The 25,098-nt window shown below is 42.2% G+C and overlaps 1 protein-coding gene and 1 pseudogene across 1 annotated transcript; one reads left to right on the top strand and one right to left on the bottom strand.

The window, feature by feature from the left end:
* Nucleotides 1–7,952: 7,952 nt before the first annotated feature.
* On the bottom strand, nt 7,953–12,331 carry LOC145402677 (uncharacterized). The gene is made up of 3 exons (XM_080274655.1): nt 11,939–12,331; nt 11,640–11,810; nt 7,953–8,255 (listed from the first exon to the last, which is right to left on the bottom strand). Exons 1-3 carry the CDS (start codon nt 12,329–12,331, stop codon nt 7,953–7,955), a joined length of 867 nt encoding a protein of 288 aa, XP_080130781.1.
* Nucleotides 12,332–16,694: 4,363 nt separating this feature from the next.
* Nucleotides 16,695–16,812, top strand: LOC145402777 (5S ribosomal RNA; annotated as a pseudogene).
* Nucleotides 16,813–25,098: the final 8,286 nt, after the last annotated feature.

Genomic DNA, 25,098 nt, shown 5'->3' with positions numbered 1-25,098 from the left:
GGTAGCGCTTGTGATGATGGTCGTGATTGCAGTTGTGTTTGTGGTAGTTCCCTACCTTCTTCAGGTTGTGGCCCTGCTCTGCTGTTGTGTGTGTGGTGATGGCCCCACCACCACTTAAGAAGCAGAAGAGGGAGGCTCTGAGTCTGAAGAAGAAGCGTGAGATATTGGGCCAGGTTGACATGGACTGGACCACAGGATGCATTCTTTGTGAATATGATCTAGCCCCTTCAACACTGTTCAATATCAAGAAGTCTAACGACAAGCTTAACACAGTACAGACAGGACTTTGTTGAAAGCACATGTCACGGTGGCAGGAAGGTAATGGCCCAAGCCTGGCACACCTTAACAACTAGTCAACATTGATCTGGTTTTGTCAGCAACTTGGTGTCAGGGTACTAGTGTGTAGGACCGAGGTGAAGGCTGCTGCTAAGAAGTTTGCATGCCTGCACAATGTGCAGGACTTGAAGGTGTCTGAGGGATGGCTCTTCGCTTCAAGCTTCACCACGGACTTACTGGCTGTAAGGCACACAGTGAGGCCTTGGATGCAGCAGCGGAGGAAGTAGACCAGTTTCATCAAAAAATGCAATGCCTCATCAAGGACAAGGGCCTTGCCCTTGGTCAAGTCTATAATGGAGAAAAAACTGGTCTGTTCTACTGCTCTTTGCCCACCAACACTCTGGCTGAGGAAAAGGAGAAGTCTGTGCATGGTTGGAAGTTATCCAAACAGCATGTCTCTGTTCTGTGCTGTGCCAATGCTAACTGGATGCACAGTCTTAAACCCATTGTTACTGGGCGTGCAAAACAACCACTTTGTCTCCGTGGGTGGATGGAGTGCCAGTCTGTTGCGTATTACCATTATGTGAAGGCCTGGTTTAAAGCTAAGATCTTCAGTGATTGGTTCCACAGACATTTCATCAAGAAGGTTCTCCGTTATCAAACAGAGGTCCTTGGAATCGCTCGCGACCAGGTAAAGGCACTCCTGCTCCTGGGCAATCCTCTTGGATATCTGTCTGAGAAAGATTTGATTCCTTATGACACGTGAATTAGATGCATGTTTCTGCCACATAATACGACTGCTCTAATTCAACCAATGGACGAGGGTGTTATCATGGCTGCAAAGAGACTGTACTGACGGAAGTTCCTGGACAAGGTGATGATATTGCTGGAGGATGAGGGCATGGTCAAGGACACACGTGGGGAGCAGATCTTGCAGAATCTTCAGCATTATGGCCTGAAATCTGCAGTGTTCAACAGGGGAAATGCATGGAAGGAAGTCACCTTCAAAACCTTCAAAAGCGGTTGGTCTCATCTCCTGCAGGGATTCGATGCCGAGCACAACTTCAATTGGTTTGACGTAGATGATTTCCACAGTTGCCTTAGAACAGCAGGAGAGCAGGTGGACGTCGAAAATGTGCGGGAGTTGCTGGATGATGACTGTGGTGATCCTGATTACCAGGTCATGTCTGATGAGGAAATCGCAGCTACTGCCTCTGCAGGCATGGAAGAGGACAGCGGGACTGACGAGGACGAGGATGAGGACCCTGACTCGCAGCCCTCCGCAGCTCCTTCAGTTCCTCATCTTAGTGTCCTCTGTGGTTATCTGGAGGGTGTGCTGGAGTATGCTGAACACCCACACTGTGACAGGGAGTTGGTGCCACTCTGCCTGGCGATGGAGCTGCAGGTAGTCCAGGATCTGTCATCCTCTGGCAGAATCGTCGGTCCTATCATCAGACCAGGATCGATTTATTCTTCAAGCCTGCGACCCCCACAAGTGACAGCCCATTCTCTCCATCACTAGCACCACCAGCTCATTTCGCGCCTTAACCATTGGACCCGCAACTGAGCATATCAAAAACCACTGAGTTTCCATTGAACTTACGTTTGCGGCTGTCTTTGGAGTCTCCTGAGGTGGGTAGGCCACCATCACCTCATCGCACGTCACCAGTCATCGCCCACCTCCAGCATGTTGTGGATGATGAGGAGTTTATAGATCTCTGTTAGGATGATGAGGAGTTTATAGAGCTCTGTTAGGAGCTACTGTTTGTCACTAGACCACACTGGACAACTCCACACCTGCTGGAGGTGGCAGGTTACAAATCCTGGCAGGAGTGCACTGGTGGTAAGTACCCCAACTGAATATTTTTCGGCAGGAAACTTTAGGTTTCTTTCATAGTTTCCCTGGTGCTAAAACTTTGTTTAGGATATTCCTATGTGTGTTTTGTTACCATACGGCAGAATGACCCCAAAACAGTGCCAAAACTTGGAGGGGTACTGTACATACAGTAGTGTTTAAGTATGTTTTTTTTTTTTTTTCAATGTTTTTTTTTTCCATGGTTTTCTTGGTGTTGAAAACTAATTTGGTAATCTGTTGTATGTTTTGATGTCAAAATATGACAGAATGACCTGAAAACACTAGCAAAATAAGGAGCGGTACTGTACATATAGTAGTGTTTAGGAAGGGTGTTTTGGGGTTTTCAGTGTTTTTTTTTTTTCATGGTTTTCTTGGTGTTGAAAGTTATTTTGGATAACCCTGTGTATGTTTTGATGTCAAAATATCCCAGAATGACTTGAAAACACTACTAAAGTAAGTAAGGGTACTGTACATACAGTAGTGTATAGGAACGGTATTTTTTTGGTTTTCAGTGGTTTTCCTGCATGATTTTCTTGGTGTTTACCATTACTTCTGATATGCCCATGTGTGTCTTAATGTCTAAATATACCTGAATGACGGGATCACACTGCCAAATTAAGCATGGGTACTGTACAAATAGGTTAGGTATAGGTTGGAGGTGGGTATAGGTAGGGTCTGCACATGGTAGGGTAATAGTGTTCATTATCCTAACGTTGCCACTACCTGGGCATGCATTTGGCTTTGGATGAATGAGAGATTACTGTATATATACATACAGAGAGAGAGAGAGAGAGAGAGAGAGAGAATACATCGCCACTGACACGAGGGCTATCGACTTAATAAAATCAAGTAGTAAATTTTACTTTATGCTGGCTTACTTTGCCAATTCTCTGAAGACTAGAATTTCATAAACATTCTCAACAGTACACAGCGGAGACTAATCACACACGAATGCTGTATTGTTAGTACTGTTGTCCTCTGAGAAAGTGTCCATACCCCTGACAGTCAATAACAATACTAATGATAATGAACAGATTCTTGCTGGTGCTAACTCCTAGTTGCCACAAGCGGATTTAATATGAACAAATACGTAAGAACTGGCTTAACTACCAATCGTGAAGTTTGTGATAACTGGGAGTAGGAAACTAAAGTTAGCACATTATGAAGAAATCAAACACCATTAATACATTTAATCCAGCTCAAAGAGAAGAACTGTAAATTTATTAATTGCACAAAATAAATTTACGTTACAAGAATTCAAAAGCAAATTCACTCTATCAGTCATGCTAGCTAATAATCTTAAGCCTATAAAAACAGAAAAAAGATACTGTTAATTGGAGATGTGGAGTCACAGGGCTTTAGACTGGAGTCGTTGCTAAGACACCGCAAGACGATTTTCCTGTCTGCTCCTCCGTTGCTACGTCCACGCTCCCTGAACTGCTGATGGAGAGACGAGCGATCTCCGGGAATCATAGACAACTCACAGATCGAGGCACGCACTATTCTTCTCACCGTCGGCCGTCCATTAGTAACTACCAGCTATAGTGAGTGGATGGGAATGGCGTTGCCAAGCTAAGGCCCACAGCTCAGGAGTAGTCTAATCTCCGGGAATCCTTGCCGTGGCACATTTCTGTCCTTGATGACGGTCCTTCTCCAATGTTGTAATGCTTGGCAAAGAGGTGTGAGAAATGGGCATGTTCACCAGAAGTGGGCGTGGCCTAACTTCAACAGTTAACAGAGGCAGAGTGAATGATAAACACACGTAATAATATCACTCAGTGAAGCACTAATGTCGTGTTTATGAAGTCACTTACGAAATAGTGACAAATGTTCTGAAAAACTCTGTTTCAAATCGGAGTGCAAACGCGAGCGGTTAACTGTCTGAGCAAAGTTCTGTGGGTTTCAACATTGTTCAAGCGTTCCCATCATAATAATAACAATGTCATGAAGTGCCATAATAATACGATCTAGCAAATTCGTGGCAATATATATATATATATATATATATATATATATATATATATACACACACACACAATATTGTTACGTCACCACATCACACTGCCACGGGCTGCAACAGCAGTAGTACAGTATAGGAAGGACGTTGCCCAGTGAATTGTTCTTGCTATGGTCAGCCTTTAGGTATACAGTACACAAGATCAGCTGAAGCATTGTAAATAAACATTGACTTCTTAAGTTCACTCGCTTTATTTATCAAATAATTACACTTAATGCTTTCCAACTTCACTTCACTATTCTCATAAGCACTGGAGCTATACAAACTTTACTGTTATTACACTCACTATATTCACAAGTACCATTATACCGACTTCAGTAACACTTCACTGTTTGTCAGTGATTTCACAAGTACAGAAAATATACAATCTTCGCTAACAGTGCACTGACACTGCACTACACTCAAACTGAACTGAAAACCAACTGACCTTTAACTAGTCTCTTCCCCATCCTTATATAAGCTTACATTACTCGAGAAACTTCTAACAAACTCGACAGAGAATCAGTTAGCAGTTACCAACTAGGAAACGTAAACATGCCAGAGTTTTCTTTTTTTACACTGTACAACACTATAAATTATTTACCATACAAACTTAAGTGATATAATTTAACAAGCTATCACATAAATGAAACATTATGAAGGAAAAGGGCACAAAAATTAATGCATAACTTACAAAACAACTACACTCACAAACAACAGGCAAACTGGCAACTCTGACTCGTACCAAAACCTATGGTAAACAACAGGAAACATCGAGATGCTCCTTGACTACCTAATTAACAAATCTCGCTTCTTAACATTACCCTCTCCCTAGTTCTTTGTCATCCCGAGAAATCTACACAGTATATAAAAACATAAACCTTAATCCTAATGTAACATCTAACTATACATAAATTAATCCTTCAACTTATCAGGTCCTCTTCTGTTCCACTTTCGACGACATCCTTGCTCCTCCAAACAGTCCATTCCTCCTGGTAGGTCTTGGTCCTCTTCCTGATTCACATCTTCCCTTGGGCAACTGTTACCATCCACTTGCACTTCAGCTCCGTGGTCCTACTCAACATCCTTGGCTGCGGGAGAGCACAATTCCTAGGAGACGTCCCAGCTGTACTGTCCTGGCACATGGTACTGCCACACACGATTCACGTGTACCACCATTGGGCGAAACTTCCTGCCTCCCTGAATCTGATATGTTACCTCTGATAGGCGGTCCAACACAGTGTAAGGCCCATCCCATGGGCTCTGCAGCTTCAGTGACTATCTCTTCTTTTCCTGAGGAGTGTATAACCAAACTTGGTTACCATCCTTGAAGCTCACCTCACTTGCCTTGGCATCATACTTGCACTTCATCACCTCTCCCGAAAATTTGAGATTTCCTTGCACTTTATGTAAACTCAGGATCACTAATTTCTGCCCAGGGGTGCCCCCTTCCCACCTCTGTATACCCAGGGAAGTGGGGAGGGTGGGACGGGACAAAACGAGCTCCACCCACCTCTCCCCCAGCTCCCAACCCTCACCCATACCCATACCCAACCCCCCACCCCATCCGTCATTCTTAACTGGAAGTTACATTTCATGCATGCTGATTTCATGCTTAACACTCTTGATTCCACTGCTATTACAAACACAGGACACTAGGATATGTTAAAGTATATAATATAATTATTAACACGCTGCGGCAAGAAATCAATGCATTAAGACGCTGAGAGTAAAACAAAAACATTAATAGCAGCCACCTCAGGCCTCATGTGCTGGGTAAACTGCTTTGCAAAAACACACACACACAAAACACACACACACACACACACACACACACACACACACACACACACACACACACACACACACACAAACTGACATAGACACACCCAAATACACACGCACACAAGTGCACGCAAGCACCACACACAATAGGCCTGGAATGGCCGTTGTTAACGTTTTTGTTTCACTGTTGTTGTCAACATTATAATGCACTAATTTCTTGCTGCAGTGTGTTCATAGTTATATAATTTTTACTTATTCTAGTGTTTGGTCTGTGTACTAGTAATGTGACCATGAGTGTAAAGTATTAGGTTAGCTTGAGATGTAACTGCCAGTTAAGAATGATGAGTGGGGGTTGGGTTCGATAGGGGTGTAGGGGAGGGTTTGGAGCCGAGGTAGAGGTGGGTGGAACTCATTTCGTCCACCCTCCTGTCTTCCCTGGGTATACAGGGGTGGGAAGGGGGCACCCCTGGGCAGAAATTATTGATCATGAGTGTACCTCAGCCAGCTTTTCCTTTAAGGTGCCACACATAGCCGGAGGTGTCTGTAGGCAGCTCTTCACCAGGTGGTCTTCTCATTAACAAGTCAATGGGTAACCCTAACACGTGGCTCAACATCAGTTGTGTAGGAGTGAAGCCGGTAGACTCATGGGATGCAGACTGATATGTCATCAGCAAAGCAGGTAACTTCTGGTCCCATTCTGTTTGTCCCTCTATGCAGTACTTGGCCAGTTGTTGTTCCAGGGTCCAGTTGAATTTCTTCACCATCCCATCTGACTGTGGCCTTAGTGGGGTCGTCCTGGCCTTCTTGATCCCCAATAACTTGCAGCATTCACGGAACACAACATACTCGAACTTTCTACCCTGGTCTGAATGTTGCTCTTGTGGGATCCCAAAATGACAGAAAAACTGTTCAACCAGCACCTGAGCAACTTTTGCAGCCTCATGATCGGGATGGCATAGGCTTCAGGCCACTTTGTGAAGTAGTCCATGGCGACACATATATACTAGTTCCCTCTTTCAGTGTGTGGCAGAGGTCCAGCAATGTCCACTGCGACTCTTTCCATCGCTGCACCCACTTGGAACAACTGAATAGGGGTGCAACCACATTTCTTGGGCCCCTTCTTGGCACAACACACATCACAGGCCCAACATCATTCTGCAATATCCTGGCACATGCCAATCCAGTAGAATCTCTGTTGCAGCTGGCTTAGAGCTTTCTTCACTCCCAGGTGCACATTAGTGATCTGGTTATGGGACTCATACTAGATTTCAGATCTCATCTTCTTCGGAACCACTTGTTGCCAAAACTTGCTGAGGCCTTCGGTTGTCTCCCACTGATGCTCCAGTAGTCCACTGTTCAAATGAAGAAGGTCCCACTGACTCCAGCAGCTCTTAGTCACGCGGCTTAACCTGGAAACTTCTTCCCATGATGGTCGCACTGTACTCCACTGCAGCCACTCTAGCACTGGTTGTAAATCTGCATCCTCCTCAGGTCTTCTCCATCTGACACTGGCCCGGTCACTGTAGTATGGCTGCATTTCTTACAATGATCATCCTTTTTAGTACACTGCCAGCACTCTGGATCACAAGGCCGATGACACAGGCTGTCAGCATTGCCATGTACCCGCCCAGGACGGTGCTGCACCTCATAATTGTGCAGGTCTAGCTTCCCGAGCCAGCGTGCCAGTTGTCCTTCCGGATTCAGTAGTGTTTTCAGCCACTCTAGTGCTGCATGGTCCATACTGATGATGAAGTTTGATGCATGCAAGTAGGGATGGAAGAAATCACGGCTCTTCATCACTGCCAAGAGCTCCTTTCGGGTCACACAGTAGTTCTGCTCTGGTGGGCCAAGCTTCTTGCTGTAATAAGCTACATCATACTCTTTTTCATTCTTCTTCTTCTGTGACAGGACTCCACCAATAACATGGTCACTAGCGTCACAGTCCAATATAAATGGCTGACTCTGATCAGGGTACAGCAATACTGGAGAGCTTGCCAACGCCTGCTTGATTTCGTTGAAGACTTTCTGAGTCTCTACTGTCTACGCAAACTTCTGCCTTCTCCTCAACAGCTTGTGCAGAGGTGCAGCTATTATCGCAAAGTTCTTGACAAAACGCTGATAGTAGGTACACAAGCCAAGGAAACTCCGTAGCTCCTTCACACAAGTTGGAACTGGCCAGCCTTCCACGGCTGCCACCTTCTCTGGGTCAGTACGGATGCCACTGTCACCTACAATGTGTCCCAGGTACTTTACTTCCTTCAGAAACAGGTGGAACTTCTTGGGATTCAGCTTGAGGTGTGCTGCATGAATCCTGTTCAATACCTCCGACAGCCTCTCCAATTCCTGGTTGATGGTCCGTCCAAACACAATTACATCATCCAGATAGATTGGTAGTGAGCATCAACTCAGCATTGCAAAAATAAGGTTTAAACTTAAAAATCAGAAGAAGGAAAAATCTGGTGTTGGTAGATACGATATTGTTAAGCTTAGAAGGGAAGGAGAAGAAAAGGAGGACTTCAGATTAGAATGCAGAAATAGGTTTTTGGTGTTGGAAACGTTGGAAGAGGGGGAGAGAAGTGTAGATGAGATGTGGGAGGATGTGAACAAAGTTTTGCATGAGACTGCTGAATGTACGATTGGAAGGAGACATAGATTCAGGAGAAAGAAATGGATATCGGAGGAAACGTGGGATATGATAAAAAAGAGAGGTGAGGCTAAATTGAGGAGTGAGATGCAATGCGCTGATGAACGAAAGATTGAATTAGCAAGAGCTGCGTACTGGAGTTTGAATTCAGAAGTAAGAAGGTTAGCTAGGAGAGATAAAAGAAGATGTGTGGATGAAAAGGTTGCAGAGACTGAAATCTTAATAAACAAAAATGATGGACAGAGTCAAAGAATAGCATATGAATCGATTAGAGAACTGAGTGGTAATGTAGGTAAACGCAAGGAAATACCAGTTAGAGACAGGGAAGGAAATTTATTGACCAAAGATGGAGATATTAAAAACAGATGGAAAGAGCATTTTGAGACAGTTCTTAATAGACCAATACCACCAGAAGAGGATATACCATCTGCTCAGGAAGATTTAAATATAGAAACAGGAGAGTTGAGGCTTGCAGAAGTGGAGAAAGCAGTAAAACAGTTAAAGAATAATAAGGCACCAGGGGAGGATGGTTTATTTCCGGAAATGTTTAAAGTGGAGGGGGATAGATTAATAATGATCTTGACCAAGCTATTCAATAAGATATGGGTGACGGGGTTACTACCGTCAGTTTGGAAGAATGGTGTAATTGTTAAAGTTCCGAAGAAGGGAGACCTGAGTGAATGTGGTAATTGGAGGAATCTCTTTGTCACCGATAGCTTTGAAAGTTTTCAGTAGAGTGTTGTTAAATAGGTTGGAGCCGGTGGTTGAGGGTATTCTGAGGGATGAACAGGCTGGTTTTAGAAAGGAACGTGGTTGCAATGATCAGATCTTTATAGTTAGGCATTTGATGCAGCAAGTTAATGAAATGAGAGTACCGTTAAGTCTTTGTTTTGTTGATTTTGAAAAGGCTTTTGATAGTGTTTCGAGAGAGACTATGGGGAAGATCATGAGACATTATGGAATACCAGAGGAGTTTGTGAGGGTCATTATGAACATGCATGAGGACACATTTTGTAAAGTGATGGTTGATGGTTGTCTGAGTGATTCGTTTGAAGTCAAGTCCGGAGTAATTCAAGGTGGTGTTCTATCGCCTTTACTATTTATATTGGTCATTGATTACATTATGAAACGCGTTGGAACAGAAACCGGTGCAGGTATACTTTGGGGAGAGAACAGGACACTTTTGGATTTAGATTATGCAGATGATATAGTTTTGATTTGTGATGGGCCAGAAGAGATGCAGAGAGTGTTGGACTGTTTGGTGAGTGAAGGTCGCAAGGTGGGTTTGGTTATTAATTGTGGAAAAACTGAAATAATCAATATGAATATGGAAAATGCGCAGGAATGTGTAATTGGAGGTATGGTTGTAAAGCAAGTTGATAGGTTTAAATATTTAGGTACTTATTTAGCCAAGGATGGTTCTTTGAACTTTGAATTCGAGGAAAGGTTAAAGAAGGCTAATCAGGCAATGGGAATGCTTAAAAATATTTGGAATAATAACAATTTCTCTGTGCATACAAAAATCAAACTTTATAAGGTAATGGTTAGGAGTATATTAATTTATGGACACGAGTCTTGGTACAGCACAGTGACTATGGAAAATAAATTCTTGGTGTTTGAAAATAAAGCACTTAGAAGAATATTAGGAGTTAAGTGGTGGGAAAGGATATCAAATAGTAGAAATAGAGAAATAACGGGAGTGCAGCCGATCAATGAATATGTTAGATTCTCACGATGGAAGTGGCTAGGACATGTGTATAGGAGACAGGGAATAGTACGAGGTACACCAGGGTGGGTGGCACTTGGTAGGAGAGGTAGAGGAAGGCCAAAAGAGACGTGGGTGAGGACAATGAGACGGGAAGCTGGAGATGAGTGTTGGGGAGATCTTGAGGAGTTAGCACAAGATAGGATGTGGTGGTGTGAGTTCATCGAGGCCCTATGCATCCCCGAGGGTGCCACAGGAAAAGATTGATTGATTGATTGAGATAAATGAGGGGCGTCTGTCAGTGCAGGCCTTCCAGTATGCGATCCATTAGATGCTCAAAGTAGCTGGAGCATTGCATAGGCCAAAAGGCATCACCTTAACCCGCCCTATCCCGACGTTTTTGGACCTTTTTTTTTTTTGGCCCAAACATGCGCTTTTGGTGAGAAACACCGAAAATTCATAGAGAAATCGCTCACCTGAGGTTTAAAATACGCGATTTAGGTACGAGTATTTCCTTACCTGACTGGGTTTTCTAACAGGCTGGCACCAAAGAAAACGAGTTCTATGGGAGGGTAACTATTTTATTCACTCATAAACAGTATTTATTTATTTACTTGGTACGAATTTATATGTAGTACAAGAGTATATTGGTTTTCAAACAGTAATATAGGCATTATAAGCATTGTTTCACTCACTAACTCATCACCATTCATGACCTTTTTTTTCCCACATTACCTGATCATCATTTCTGACTGTTTCTTCCTCTAATGCTATGTAAACTTTGTCCTCCACATTGTCATCGATTGGGGAATCACTCTGGCCCTGAATGTCTTTATTGGCCAGGTCACTGGTAACAGGTGAATTGCTGAGACAATGGCGTGCATGAGGGTGGGGGAGAGATTATGCGGTGTAAGGCATTGTTCCTGCTTGGCATCTTGTAGAGGAATAGAGGAAGGTGTCCCGTGTATACATGCCAAAAATCACTTGCGAAATCACTCGTGAAAATTGAAAATTGTGCAAATTAAGGACCTTGCATTGTTGCCGCGTTAATTCACGTCACCAGGACAGCGCGGGTTAAACCGCCATAAACCATGCTCATATGAAAAGGCCATCTTCTCTTTGTCCTTCTCTGCAACCTTGACCTGGTGATATCCTGCCTTCATGTCTAAGGTGGAGAACCACTTAGTACCTGACAGAGCACCCAGAGTGTCATAAGTTCTGGCAAGGGATATGCATCCTTCACTGTCACATCATTCAGGGCTCAATAATCTATACAGCATCTTACTGAACCATCCTTTTTCCTTACCAGAACCACTGCTGATGCCCAAGGACTGCTAGACTTTTCTATTACTCCTTGACTTTGGAGATTCTCCATCACCTTCTCCATTTCTTGCTGTTGGGTTGGCACCATCCTCCATGCTGGCTGTCTAATCGGGCGGTGATCCCCAGTGCCTATACTATGCTCCAGCAGATCAGTGAACCCCCGGTCTAGGTTTCCGGTGGAGAAGACATCAGCAAATTTTGTCAGCAGCTGCCTCAACTTGAGCACCTGTAAGCCATCCAGGCATTGGCAACTCCTTGAAAATAGGTCTTGTAGGTGGTCTGGCAGGTACCCATCTTCTGTGACTATACTCCTTTTACAGGCCTTCTTCTTTGATGCCACTCAGGGTCCACCACCTGGCACAGTCCAACAATTTCTCCCCCATTGATCTCCTGTGGCTCACGAGAGAAATTGGCCACCACAACAGGCACTTCATCTGCATCTGTATCCACCAGTGTTGTCCCCACCATCACTCCAGCCTTCGTCTTGCACCCTACATCAGGCTTCACCATCCCTATACAGCTGTCAAAAGAGCCACTCACCTTACACTGGGACAATAGTTCTGATCTGGGGGATATCACCATAGTGCAGAGTGTCCTCACCTCAGGACCAGAACTGGTATGTTTCACTGCCGTGATGGGAACCGACCTTCCTTGAACCTTCAGCTTCATGGAGCAGATATCCAGCTCACATGCCATGGACATCACATAATCCAGACCTAGAAGGCAAGGATCCTCCATGTCAGCCATGTAGACTGGAAGAGAAGCCTCTTGCCCTGCCTCTTCAATCTGGACATCCAGGGGTCCCCTCAGTTCCGCACGGTGCTAGTTACGCCAAAGAGTTGTTCTGATGACTCAGGCAGATACCGATGATGTAACACATCAGACCTCACTAAAGTCTGCTCTGAGGCTGAATCCATAACCAGGGAATGCTTCTTTCTGTCTATCCTTCCATCTATTTGCAAACTCTCAATTGCCGTTCTCTTGCAATTTCTGAATGGTGGGTCTACTTGGGAAAAGCTGGCTGGTGGTTGCCCCTTCATACCAGCTTCCACTAGCTTTCTGCTTCTTTCTGGTTTTCTGCAACCTTCTCATCATCCTTTTTCTTCTTTGGACACTCAAAACTGAAGTGCCTCACCTCACTATATGTCCAACATGCTTTTGTTACAACTGAAGATTTCCTTGCACTGCTCTGTTTTTACTCCTTCTTCCATTTGTGACGTTCCTCCTTCTTGTGTCCCAGCTTCCCACAGAACCAGCAGCCTCATTCGGTCTTCTCCTGTTTCCTCTTCCTGTTGTGGCAGTCCTCTTTTCTGTGTCTTGGCTTTTCACAGTACCGGAAATGTCCCTCAAATTATTCCATTTCACATACTTGCCCCTTTCTTGCCTTGAATCCTGCACTATGACCTGCCTGAAAGGTGGATATACTAGAACTGACATAGCACTCAAATTCTATTGCCCTGGCTAGTGCTTCTTGCATGTTTCCTGGTTGTGCCTGCTTCACGTGCACTTTCAACTCTGCATTATCAAGAGCATTGATGAACTGGTCTCTCAGAAGAATAGCCAACAGGTTAGGTGCTGCTCCAGGGTATGCCTTGTATGCCATACTCTCCAGGTCGTGAGCCAACTGCTGTAGGTATTCGCCTCGAGCCCATACATGGCTCCAGAATCTTACTCTGTAAACCTCAGTCTGGTGCATGGTTCCATATTTGCACTCCAGCACTTGTACTAGGGACTGACAACAGTTCCTTTCCATCACTGACATCTGGCCCAGAATTTCCATTGCGGCACCTTTAAGGCTAGTAGCAAGCTGCACTGCCCTCTGCTATCATCCCAACTATTCTGATTCGCATGTAACTCAAACTGTGCATGGTAAGCTTCCCAAGATACTGTACCATCAAATTCCTGAGGCTTCTTTTTAACTGGACCTCCATTATAGCCATGCACTTCACTGGTTTGGGGCCTAAAAACTGGGGCATCATAAATAATGCCAGGATTTAAAACTTCTGCATTTTGAGTATTCAACCCTGTAATGCTACCTTTAGATGCCTGGGATCCGTCAAGATTCACCATACACTGTCCATTCCTTGCATATGCCTCTCTACACTAACCTGAAGCTCAGCAGTGCAATATTAATATTCTCTACAGCCTCAATTTTCTCACTAATTATCTCCACATGGTCAACTACATGCTTCAACTGGCTATCTACATGCTGTCTGCACTCCGTTACAATTTCTTCACCAATTGACTTCAACTGGTTGTCTACTGATGTTTGCACTCAGTCTCATTACTGCTTACCTCATACTTAGGCAGCCTTACCTCACCGTATACCTCCTCCTTCAATTATTCCTGTTCTTCCTTCACTTATCCCATGAAAGCATGTAGCTGTCCTTTTATTCTTAGTTGTACTTCCCTCTGTTGCTCCTGTAATTCCTCTTAAAGCGATTCCCTCTGTGCTTGCAATTGATCTTTGATTTCGTTCCTGAGGTCTTTCTGTTCTTCACTTTGGGCTTGTAATTCATCAATGATCTTCTAAGCTGTACATCTAACCCTATCCACTCATACGCTGATGACTCCACCCTTCACCTTTCCATTCGGTTCCCGCAACGCCCATCTCAACAGTTACTTCAACAAACAAGGGATGAGGCTATGGCACACCTAATGTCTGACTTGGCTCATATCTCTGACTGGGGTAAAAATATTATGGTTGTCTTTAATGGATCTAAGACTCAGTTCTTACACCTATCAACCCGACAAAATCTTCCACAGGTATACCCACTAATGTTTAATAATATTCAGCTTAATCCTGCATCATCCTTGAACATGCTTGGGGTTTCATTTACTCGGGACTTATCTTGGAAAGATCAATCCTGCATCATCCTTGAACATGCTTGGGGTTTCATTTACTCGGGACTTATCTTGGAAAGATCATATTACATCTCTTGTAAAATCTGCTTCCAAGAGATTGGGTGTGCTAAGCCGACTCTGCTCTTTCTTTACCCCTGCACAATTGTTGACTCTATACAGGGGTTTTATCCGCCCCTGTGTGGAGTATCACTCTCATGTGTGGGGAGGCTCCCCACATACAGCTCTTCTCAATAGGGTGGAGTCAAAGGCTTTTCGTCTCATTAACTCTCCTCCTCTTACTGACTCCCTTCAACCTCTGTCTCTTCGCCGCACTGTTGCATCTTTATCTCTTTTCTATCGCTACTTTAATGGTCACTGCTCCTCTGAACTGTCTGCTTGCATTCCTCCACCTCTACGACGGGCGCGTAGCACCCATCTGGCAGCAAACTCTCATCCCTTTTCTGTCCAACTCTCTAATGCAAGAGTTAACCGTTACTCCCAGTCTTTCATTTATGCAACAGGTCAGCTCTGGAACTGTCTCCCTCTGTCTGTATTTCCTGCTGCCTATGATCTCCAGTCTTTCAAATGCAGTGTGTCCAGGCATCTCAAAATGATCGGGTCTTGAATTTGGCTCTCTATTGTATTTAGTTTTTCTCTTGGAGGGAACTGTTACTGCGGGCTCATGGCCTTTGGTTCCTTCTTCCTCGCATAAAAAAAAAAAAAATTGCTCTTTGATTTCTTTCTGTCCTTCAGTCTGTGCAATAAATTGTTCTTTTAGTTCCTTTTGTCCTTCATTCTGTGCCTGTAGTTGTACACTTTGTGCTTCTAATTGTTCTTTGAGTTCTTTCTGTCCTTCTTTCTGTGCCTGTAGTTCTGCTTGTTACTTTCATAATTGCACCCAGCGATGCCTCTTCCTGCCTAGCTTGGCCTCTTGTCTGGACACCTTCTTCCTCCATGTCAAAGGATAGACTCACTGCAGCACTTCAACTATCCACACTCCTGACACCAGTGTTACGTCCCCACCTCACACTGCCACAGGCTCCAACAGCAGTCATACATTATAGGAAGGACGTTGCCTAGTGAACTGTTCTTCCTGTGGTTAGCCTTTAGGTGTACAGTACACAAGATCAGTTGAGGCATTGTAAATAAACACTGGCTTCTTAAGTTCACTCACTGTCTTTACTTATCAAATAATTACAATTAATGCTTTCCAACTTCACTTCACTATTATCACAAACACTGGAGCTACACAAACTTTACTAACTGTTATGACACTTAATGCTTCACAACATGTCACTATTTTCACAAGTACCAATATACCAACTTCAGTAACACTTCACTGTTTGCCACTGTTTTCACAAGTACCGAAAATATACAGTACAATCTTCATTAACATTGCACTGACAATGCACTACACTCAGACTGGACTGAATACCGACTGACCTTGAACTACTCTCTTCCCCATCCTTATATAAGCTTACACTACTCGAGAAACTTCTAGGACAAACTCGATGGGGCATCAATTAACAGTTAACAACTGGGAGACATCAAAACATGCCAGAGTTACACTGTACAACACTGTAAATTATTTAACATACAAACTTAAATGTAATACATAATTTAACAAGCAATCACATAAATGAAACTTTATAAAGAAAAAGACCACAAAAATTAATGAATAACTTACAAAACAACTACGCTCACAAACAGCAGGCAAACTGGCGACTCTGACTCATACTGAAACCTACGGTAAACAATGAGAAATATTGAGAAGCTCCTCGATTACCTAACTGGCAAATTTCGCTTCTTAACAATATATATATATATATATATATATATATATATATATATATATATATATATATATATATATATATATATATATATATATATATATACATATATATATATATATATATATATATATATATATATATATATATATATATATATATATATGCACACATACACAGTCACTAAAAAGGCACAAAAAATAGCCACAAAAATACCCAATAAAGAAGCCACAAAAAATAGTTATTAATATGTCAATATTTCTATAAAATCCAAGTTTATACATTAACATACTTTTTAATAATTATTTTAAATAATTTTTAGCAGCTGATTTTAATTGTTCCTTTAATGGCTATTTTTGTATGCAATTTTAATTGGCTATTTTTTCTGGTTATGTTTAGTGAAGATTTTAGTGACTAATTTATTGATTATTTCCATGGATTGTTTTTCTGGCATTTTTAGCAACTTTGATAGTAACTATGGCATGCCACGTTGAGTACACCGCGTCCCGTCCGATCAGCGAAGTTAAGCAACGTTGGGTCTGGTTAGTACTTGGATGGATGACCGCCTGGGAACACCAGATGCTGTTGGCATAATGTTCTCCCTACGTGTCAAGTGGGGTTGGTGGAGGATTAGTGCCCCTTCCTGTAAAACAATTAACTCTAAGCCCTTGGCCACCCCGTTTGGGGTACATGGCGTCTGGCTATGGATGGATGGATGGATAGTAACTCTTTTAACCCGCGGCGTCCCGTCGACGTTCTTTAACGTCCACACGTTTTGTCACTGCCAATAGCGTCGACGTACATAAACGCGAATCAATTGCAAGGTCCCTAATTTGCACAATTTTCAATTTTGGCGAGTGATTTTTGGTACGTATACAGGTGACACCTTCCTCTACAAGATGCCAGGCAGGGACAATGCCTTACCCAGCATGACCTCCTCCCCCCCCCTGCATGCCATTGTCTCAGCAATTCACCTGTTATTAGTGACCTGGCCAGTAAAGCCATGTCATGCCACAGTACGAAATTCAGGGCCAGAGTGATTCCCCAGTCAATGACAATGTGGAGGACAAACTTTACATAGCATTAGAGGAAGAAACAGCCAGAAATGATGATCAGGTAATGTGGCAAAAAAAGGTCAGGTATGGTGATGAGTTAGTGAGTGAAACAGTGCTTATAATGCCTATATTACTGCTTGAAAACCAATATACTCTCATACTACATATAAATTCGTACCAAATAAATAAATTAATACCGTTTATGAGTGGTGTGAAATAGTTATCCTCCCATAGAACTCATTTTCTCTGGTGCCAGCCTGTTAGAAAACCCAGTAAGGTAAGGAGGTACTCCTACATGTATCGAGTATTTTAAACCTCAGGTGAGCGATTTCTCTATGAATTTTCGATGTTTCTCACCAAAAGCGGAGGTTTGAGCCAAAAATTTTTTTTTTTTCCAAAAATGGTCGGGATTGGGGGGAGTCAGTGGTGGGAAAGTGGTTGAGATGGGACGGGTTAATGAATTTTAATGATTAATGACCACTTTTAACGACGACCTGTATTCGATAAATGATTTTTAATTACTACACACACATTTAGTACACGACTCCTTTTTATGTGTGCATGTTTTTGGTTGTTTTATAAACGCATTTATTTTAACATATATATATATATATATATATATATATATATATATATATATATATATATATATATATATATATATATATAGCCTATAGAGAGAGCGAGAGAGAGAGAGATGGATAGATTGATAGATGTAATCTATCTGTCTGTATCAATCAGTCAATCAATCTATCTATCTAGCTAGCTATCTCTCTGTCTGTTTACCTTATGTATCTATGTATGTATGTATCTGTCTATGAATACACACACACACACACACACACACACACACACACACACACACACACACACACACACACACACTGATGTCCCTTCCCATTCACTCACAACACTTCACACTCAGTCACACCAGTTCTCAGGCACTGATGAGCGAGTAAACATGCTGTATTTATTTTACTTCTTCAGTCCGATTACACATATTTCCCATTTAAGCTAACAAGTTTTACACGATTTTTTGTTGAACTTATGAGGAAGATCCTCTCGTTCGAAGAGTCTCCTAAGCTGGATGAAAGTGTCCCCCAGAAACAAGAATGAAGTAAAAAAGAAAATCAGATTCTAGGTATTATCCTCAGGAACTTTCTTCAAGTAACTGAAGCTGTCTGCGCATCCTCTGAGTAAAACATCCAACCCGGCTAATCTAGGATTTTTAATTCGCTAGTTACTACGATGTCTATCAACTGAACAGAGTTAGCCACCATCACCTATAGCAAAAAATTGCACTTATACCAGTGAAATGATTAAGGGAGGGTATAATTTCACAAAATCTTCCAGTCCTTTTTTGTTCAATCATGACCCCAGAGGCCTAAGGCTAGACGACACATTTCCAGTATTTGCAACGAAAAATTTCCTTCATGTGAAAAAAAGAAAAAAAAAATATATATATATATATATATATATATATATATATATATATATATATATATATATATATATATATATATATATATATATATATATGTCAAGTGTCACCCTTTAGGCAGACTTCGTTCATGTCGTGTGCTATTTTCTACACTAAGCAGTGCTGATTCCTTTATTTCTTTTACATACCTTTTATTAATGAACAAGTGATTCGCTTGAAGCTATGTTCATTGTGATCACCTCCGTGAGAACAATTAGGCCTAAATTAAGCAATGCCTTTTCCTGAATGTTTATTTTGCCTATCCATGTTTATTTACCCATCTTATAATTGTCTGTCTATCCAGCTAGGGTGTGAGAGAGTGGGAATATGTATGAGGTGTATGCGAGTGAGTAGGTGAGAATGAGGGGGCAAAAGACGATGTCTGTATTGTTGTCTGCAAGAGATGGAAGGAGAATATAAGAGAGTATGAATCACCTGGTTCAAGGATTCTGTGGGTAAGACTGATAGTAGGGTTACAAAAGTGGGTGATTGTGTGTGTGCATCCGCCAACGCACGTTCGTGCAAGTAGAGAGAAAGAAGAGTTCTGGGCAAATGTGGAAGCATGCAAGGAAAAGTTCCAGAGGAATGAGAGAGTATTTTTGAGTGAGATATGAATGGAGAAGAAGGGAATGTGAGGGTGGATGGAGTAGTTGGTGTGTGGGGTGTGCCTGCAGAAGTGGATGAAAGTGGCAGTGTTCTTGTGGACATTTGTTCGGGGAGGGGAATAATGATAGCCAATACCCTCTTTGGACAAAAAAAGATCCACAGGTATACGTGGCGAGTGATGTGAGAAGGGCGGGTGGTGAAGTGAATGAACCGAAGGCAATGATTGATTATGAGTGTATAGATGACAGAATGAGAAGGTATGTAAAGAAGGCAAGAGCATGCAGAGGTTGAGGGAATGGACATCCTGACCACCCCTTAATAGTGGTGAAAGCCAAAGTTCAAGTGTAATGAATGAACTGGAAAGAAGGGAAGAAGGAAGTACTCCATACAAGAAGGGTGTTGTAAGAGAATGAAAAAAAAAAAAAAAGGCAAAATATAATAGAGAAGTGGAGGAGCGATTGGGTAAATATGATTTCGAGCAGATGGGGGAGGTGGAGTGTGAAAGATATTCGTAGAAGAAATCTGTGCAGCACGTGAGGTGGTGTGTAGGGTGAACAGAAGACGAAAAGGGGTGCAATGAACAGCTTGATGGAATGAGGAGGTAAGACAAGCTGTGGTACAAAATAAGAAAGCATGTTGTGACTGGATGGGAAGCAGAGGCATGGATGAAGTTGAGAGACGGAAGAGAGAGTTATATGAAGAGAGGAAGAAAGAGGTGAAGATTATAGTATGAGAGGGTGAGAAGAGGGTGGATGAGGAATGTGGAAGGAACTTGAGTGTAAAATGGAGGGAATGTATGAAAACTTCCAGGAAGGAGGTGAAGAAAGTTAGACAGGATGATAAAGAAGTTAGTAGGGGAGTGAAAGATAAAAAATGGCAGATTGATAGTGGAGAAGGGATAAAAGGTGAGCAGACGAAGAGAACACTAACATAGAGAATGAAAGCAAGTGGCTGGGGAATGGCTAGGAGATGGAGAGAGGTGAGAAGGGTGGAAGAGATCAGTAGGATGTAAGTAGTAGTGGTAGTCAAAATGGGGAAAGCCCCAGGATATGATGGAGTGTGTGGTGAAACGCTGAAGGATGAGGGAAAGAGAGTAGTAGAAAGGATAAAGATGTGTGGATTGGCCTCGGAGGAAGGTAGAATCCTGGAGGATTCGATGTCAGGTATAATTTTTCCTGCGTACAAAGGAGAAGGGGAAAAACAAGTGTGTTGTAATCACTGGGGCAATTGTATTCGTACTGTAATAGGAAAAGTATATGGTAGGATAGTTACTGAGAGAGTTAGGTAAATAAAAGAGGAATTACTTGAAGAAGAATAAGGAGGTTTTACGAAGGGAAGAGGTTGTGCACATGGGGAATTCATCCTAAGATCCTTAGTGAAAATGTTTCTAAAGGGGAAAGACGTAGTATGCGGCCGTCATGGATTTGGGGAAAGCATATGAAAAAGTAGATAGACAAGGAATATGGAAAATATTCAGAATATATGAAATGAATGGGAAGTTGTTGATTGCTGTGAAGAGTATATAATTGTGCTCAGGGTGCACTGCGTGTGGATAGTCAACTGAGTGAATTTTTCTGTCTGGATGTTGGATTGAAACAGGGATGTTATGTCTCCACCGTTGTTCAATCTGTAGGCCTATATGGATGGGGTTATAAAAGAGGTACAAGTGGGGCGGTGGATGTCGGAGCGGCCCAAATGAGAGAGTGCAGCGTTTGGAAATTTCCTGTACTATTGTTTGCAGATGATACTGCATTACTAAGTGAAGACAAAGGGGAATGCAAGGCTTAGTAAATAAGTTTGGGAGAGTGTGTAAGAAACGGAATAGTAGGGAAGAGTAAAGTTATGGTCTTCGAGAAAAATGAAGTCACTGCATGTACAGTGAGACTGAATGATGAGGAAATGGAAAATGTGAGTTCATTTAAGTACTTGGAAAGTGTGATGAGTAAGAATGGAGGTTTGGAGGATAAAGTCCTTGAAGGGGCACAACAAGAAATAAAGGTTGCTTGCTCTTTCAAAGAAGTGATAAGAAAGAGGGAAGTGAGTATGGAAGTAAAAAGTCACTGCATGATATTGTGATACCAGCTCTAACGTATGGAAGTGAAACTTGAACCTTGTTGGGAGGGGACAAGTCAAGAGTGAGTTATTTGAGAGATGCCTGTGGAGTTACAAGGAGAGACAGACTGACAAATGAGAAAGTGAATGAGCTTTGTGATGTGGATGTGGATGTGATAGAAAGTTAGGAGAAATGCACTGAGGTGGTTTGGCCATATGGAGGGGATGGAGAGCGAGAGACTAACAAGAAAATTGTATGTGAGTGAGGTGGATGGGAGAGGGAGGGGAAGGCGAAGGATTAGATGGCAGGATGGAGTAGAGAGGTATATGAGGGAGGGGGATGTGAGCTGGGAGGAGGGCAGTGATATGGCAGGGGACAGGGCAACGTGGAGGCTATTTGTTTATGGCCAACACTTACGGGATGGACTCGTTGATGGTCGTGTACAAGGTTCATAAAGTAATGAATTGGTCACTCACAATCATTGGAATATCATTATTTTTTCTCTCTGATATGTGAAAAATAACAGTCAATTAAAGTTGGAGATATTCTTACCTCATGAGAAACATTCACCCTCTCTGTGACACCACAAACCATACCAAGGCCACAGCTGACCGCCACTCACAACAATGCTTGGGAATCATACTTCAGTACAAGTAAGATTTCTGTGATATTCAGTTATTAGCATGCTAGCTTTGTAAGACAGTGCGATACCCTCTTAGAGATGAAGTATGCTATGTTTGTGCTATGGCGAAGAGTTTTGTTGGTTTTAGAGAGACTAGTAATGACAACGAACCTCGCAACAACCAGGTACATGTAGGTCACCTCGGTAGCACACTGACTAGCGTTGATAAAGTTGTAATGATGTGATTTATGAACTGAATCAGTATAAGTATTGCTATGTTCTGACTCCAGAGGCATATAGCCGTGAAACTGGGCAATAATACATAGGGGAGATGTCACAAAGACCGAAATATTTCAATGTTTTTTCTTTGCAGTTTGGTCTGACTGTGTACACTTAGACCTCCGTGGAGTATTTAGTTATCTGATTTCCTTGCCTTATGTACTCCTGATGTTTGAACATCTTTTTAGTAACGTCCAGTCTGATCTGGAGAATAAGGTTTTTACATCCCTACCAATGACTTACAGCCAAAGTTAGGGCTAGTTTTACTTGACAGGTGACAGTTACGGTAGGTTAAGCTGTGTATGTTAGGCTATTAACCCCCGCCACACTAATTTTATCAACCCAGTTACCTTCCTTATTATTTTTTGGACACTTCTTTTTAATATTAAGTTGATTTTTTGTCATCAGATCAAGTGTTTCTGATCTCGAACTCTTCATCTCCCTTGTCTTTTTGTAATTTATGCCTTTTGGGTGGGTGTTAGGGTGGGAATGAGGCACCAGCACCATGGGAGGTAGAGAGGCGTGAATCCACCATTGCTGGGCTACAAACAAGAACTGAATTACTAAATATACTGTATTTGACAACTGCAGTGTGGCAGGGATTGTCAACAGCTCTGATTGTGTAGAGGGAGACTCAATGTTCTCATGGAAACCACTGACGCTTCCTCTTGCTTGAAGTTATGGTGAGGAGACCAGTCGCCTCATATGGTGAGATCAGCGCGGCCTGGGGTGACCTGCATATCTGAACTACTAAATATTCGGTATTTGGCAACTGCGGTGTAGCAGGAATTGGCAACAGCTCTGAAGGTGTAGAAGGAGACTCACCATTCCCATGGAAAACCACTGACACTTCCTTGCGCTTGAAATTATGGCACAGAGTCCCATCACCTCATATGAGTCAATCAGCAAAGCCAGGGTTGGTCTGCACATTGCCTCATATGCGGTGATGACCTCGGCGGAAGTTAAAATTATTATCACCATTTAATGTCATACACAATTATCTGAAATCCGGTCAAAAATTTGTGTTTAATTTGGATTAATATAAATTCAAGGAATCAGTGCCAAAATTTGCTAAATATAGCAGAAGTGTTTCACCACTGGCTTAGTGGTAGGTGGTGGCGACCATCATCCACTCACTTGATGTAGTGCTGCCTACTTCTTCCTTAGCCGGTATCTTTCTTTTTCTGTGCCGGCCCTCCTCTCTTCCTATTTCTCCCATCTTTCCTGTCACTTCTTATTGTTTTTCTTTCCTTTACAGGTGGCTTTACATTGAGTGACAAGCCAAATGGTTTCCTGTAAGCCAAGAAACCATTTACTGTACAACGCTGGGTGGTAACCATATAACCAAACCATACGTGTTCCCTACGTGTCAGCAAATGGGCTGGTGCAGGGTTAGTGCCCCTCCCCGTAAAACAATAACTTAAAGCCAAATGGCCACCCCTTACGGGATTATGGCGTCTGGCAATAGATAGATACAGTAGATAGATTCACCGCTAGTTTGACATCTCCCCTTGACAGAATTCTGTTTTATGTAAATGATTTACAATGCAAACTCATTGATTTCTGGTTTAAATCAGTATTTATGCATAATGGAAGTCCGACAATGCGTGTTTACAATCTGGAAGGTAAATAAATATCCCCAAACTTCGGCATGTTTTAGTTCTGAAACCTGATTTTTTTTTTATTAATAGTCATACTAACCCTTTGTATAGACGTCCCCTACCACAGGACTGAAACAAATATAGTTACACCACATTATGTAAGGTTTCAACATAATCCATATAAGGACTCTACCGCATGTTAGGTTTTAACATAATCAATACATAAACTCTACCACAATGTGGAACAGTTGCCATATTTCGCTAACATAGGAAAAAGGGTGTTGGAAGCATCTGGTTGGTGGAGTGGTTTGAGTAGATTGTAAGCTTCTTTACAAAGCATGGTAAAATGACCAAACCTAAAAATGTATACATCTCTCCAACATTCCTTTCACATCAGATCTCTATTCTTTCTCATCATTTTCCCCTTCCTACTCTATTTCTTCACAGACCTTGGCAGCTTAGTTGTATGTTTCTCTCACTATCCCTGTCTATAAAAGACACAAAAATCTCCAATGGGTTTTGAGGATTTTGCAAAACTACTTTGACCTCTGTGTATCCAGTAAATGGCAATCGTTCTCTACTAACTGGAGAATAACTTAACCACCCAGCTGGAGTACTGTCATCATTGCCATCAACTTCAACACTTGACAGATTATCATCTGGCTCCTCAGCAATCTCAAGTTGTGGTTCATCACCACTATCAGTGTCAACACCATCACTATCTGATGTTGAATCACGAGTAATATCATCAATGTAATCATCATCCAAATCCTGATCTAGAATAAGTTTTATCTCATCATCACTAATGTTCCTCCTTGTGTGGACCATGATTACGTCTACAATATCCAAATCTCAAAAGAAAATTAGAAATGAAGGTCTACAGGAGAAACAAAGAGTTGTTGTATCCCCTCAATGAGCTGGGAACAGTTTTTTTGGTTACTAAGTGAGCAACCTTGTATAAGACACCTGCGACCTGTATGTTGTTAGTTACAGATACTTGAGGCTTAAGGGCACTTACACATTGTCGACTATGTAATTATATTATCTGCTATGATTTACAGGGGACAATTTGGGGGGAAGCCTCTATATAGCCTCCCCACGATTTTTCAGTAGATTTTGCACAGTAGATTTTTCCACGAACAGATAAGGGTTAAGCACTTTTTTTTTTTTTTTTTTTTTTT

This window comes from Coenobita brevimanus, chromosome 58, assembly GCF_032717465.1.
Source record: "Coenobita brevimanus isolate Jiangsu-jjx chromosome 58, ASM3271746v2, whole genome shotgun sequence".
Lineage (NCBI taxonomy): Eukaryota > Metazoa > Arthropoda > Malacostraca > Decapoda > Coenobitidae > Coenobita > Coenobita brevimanus.
This window is presented reverse-complemented; position numbering and strand designations above follow the sequence as displayed.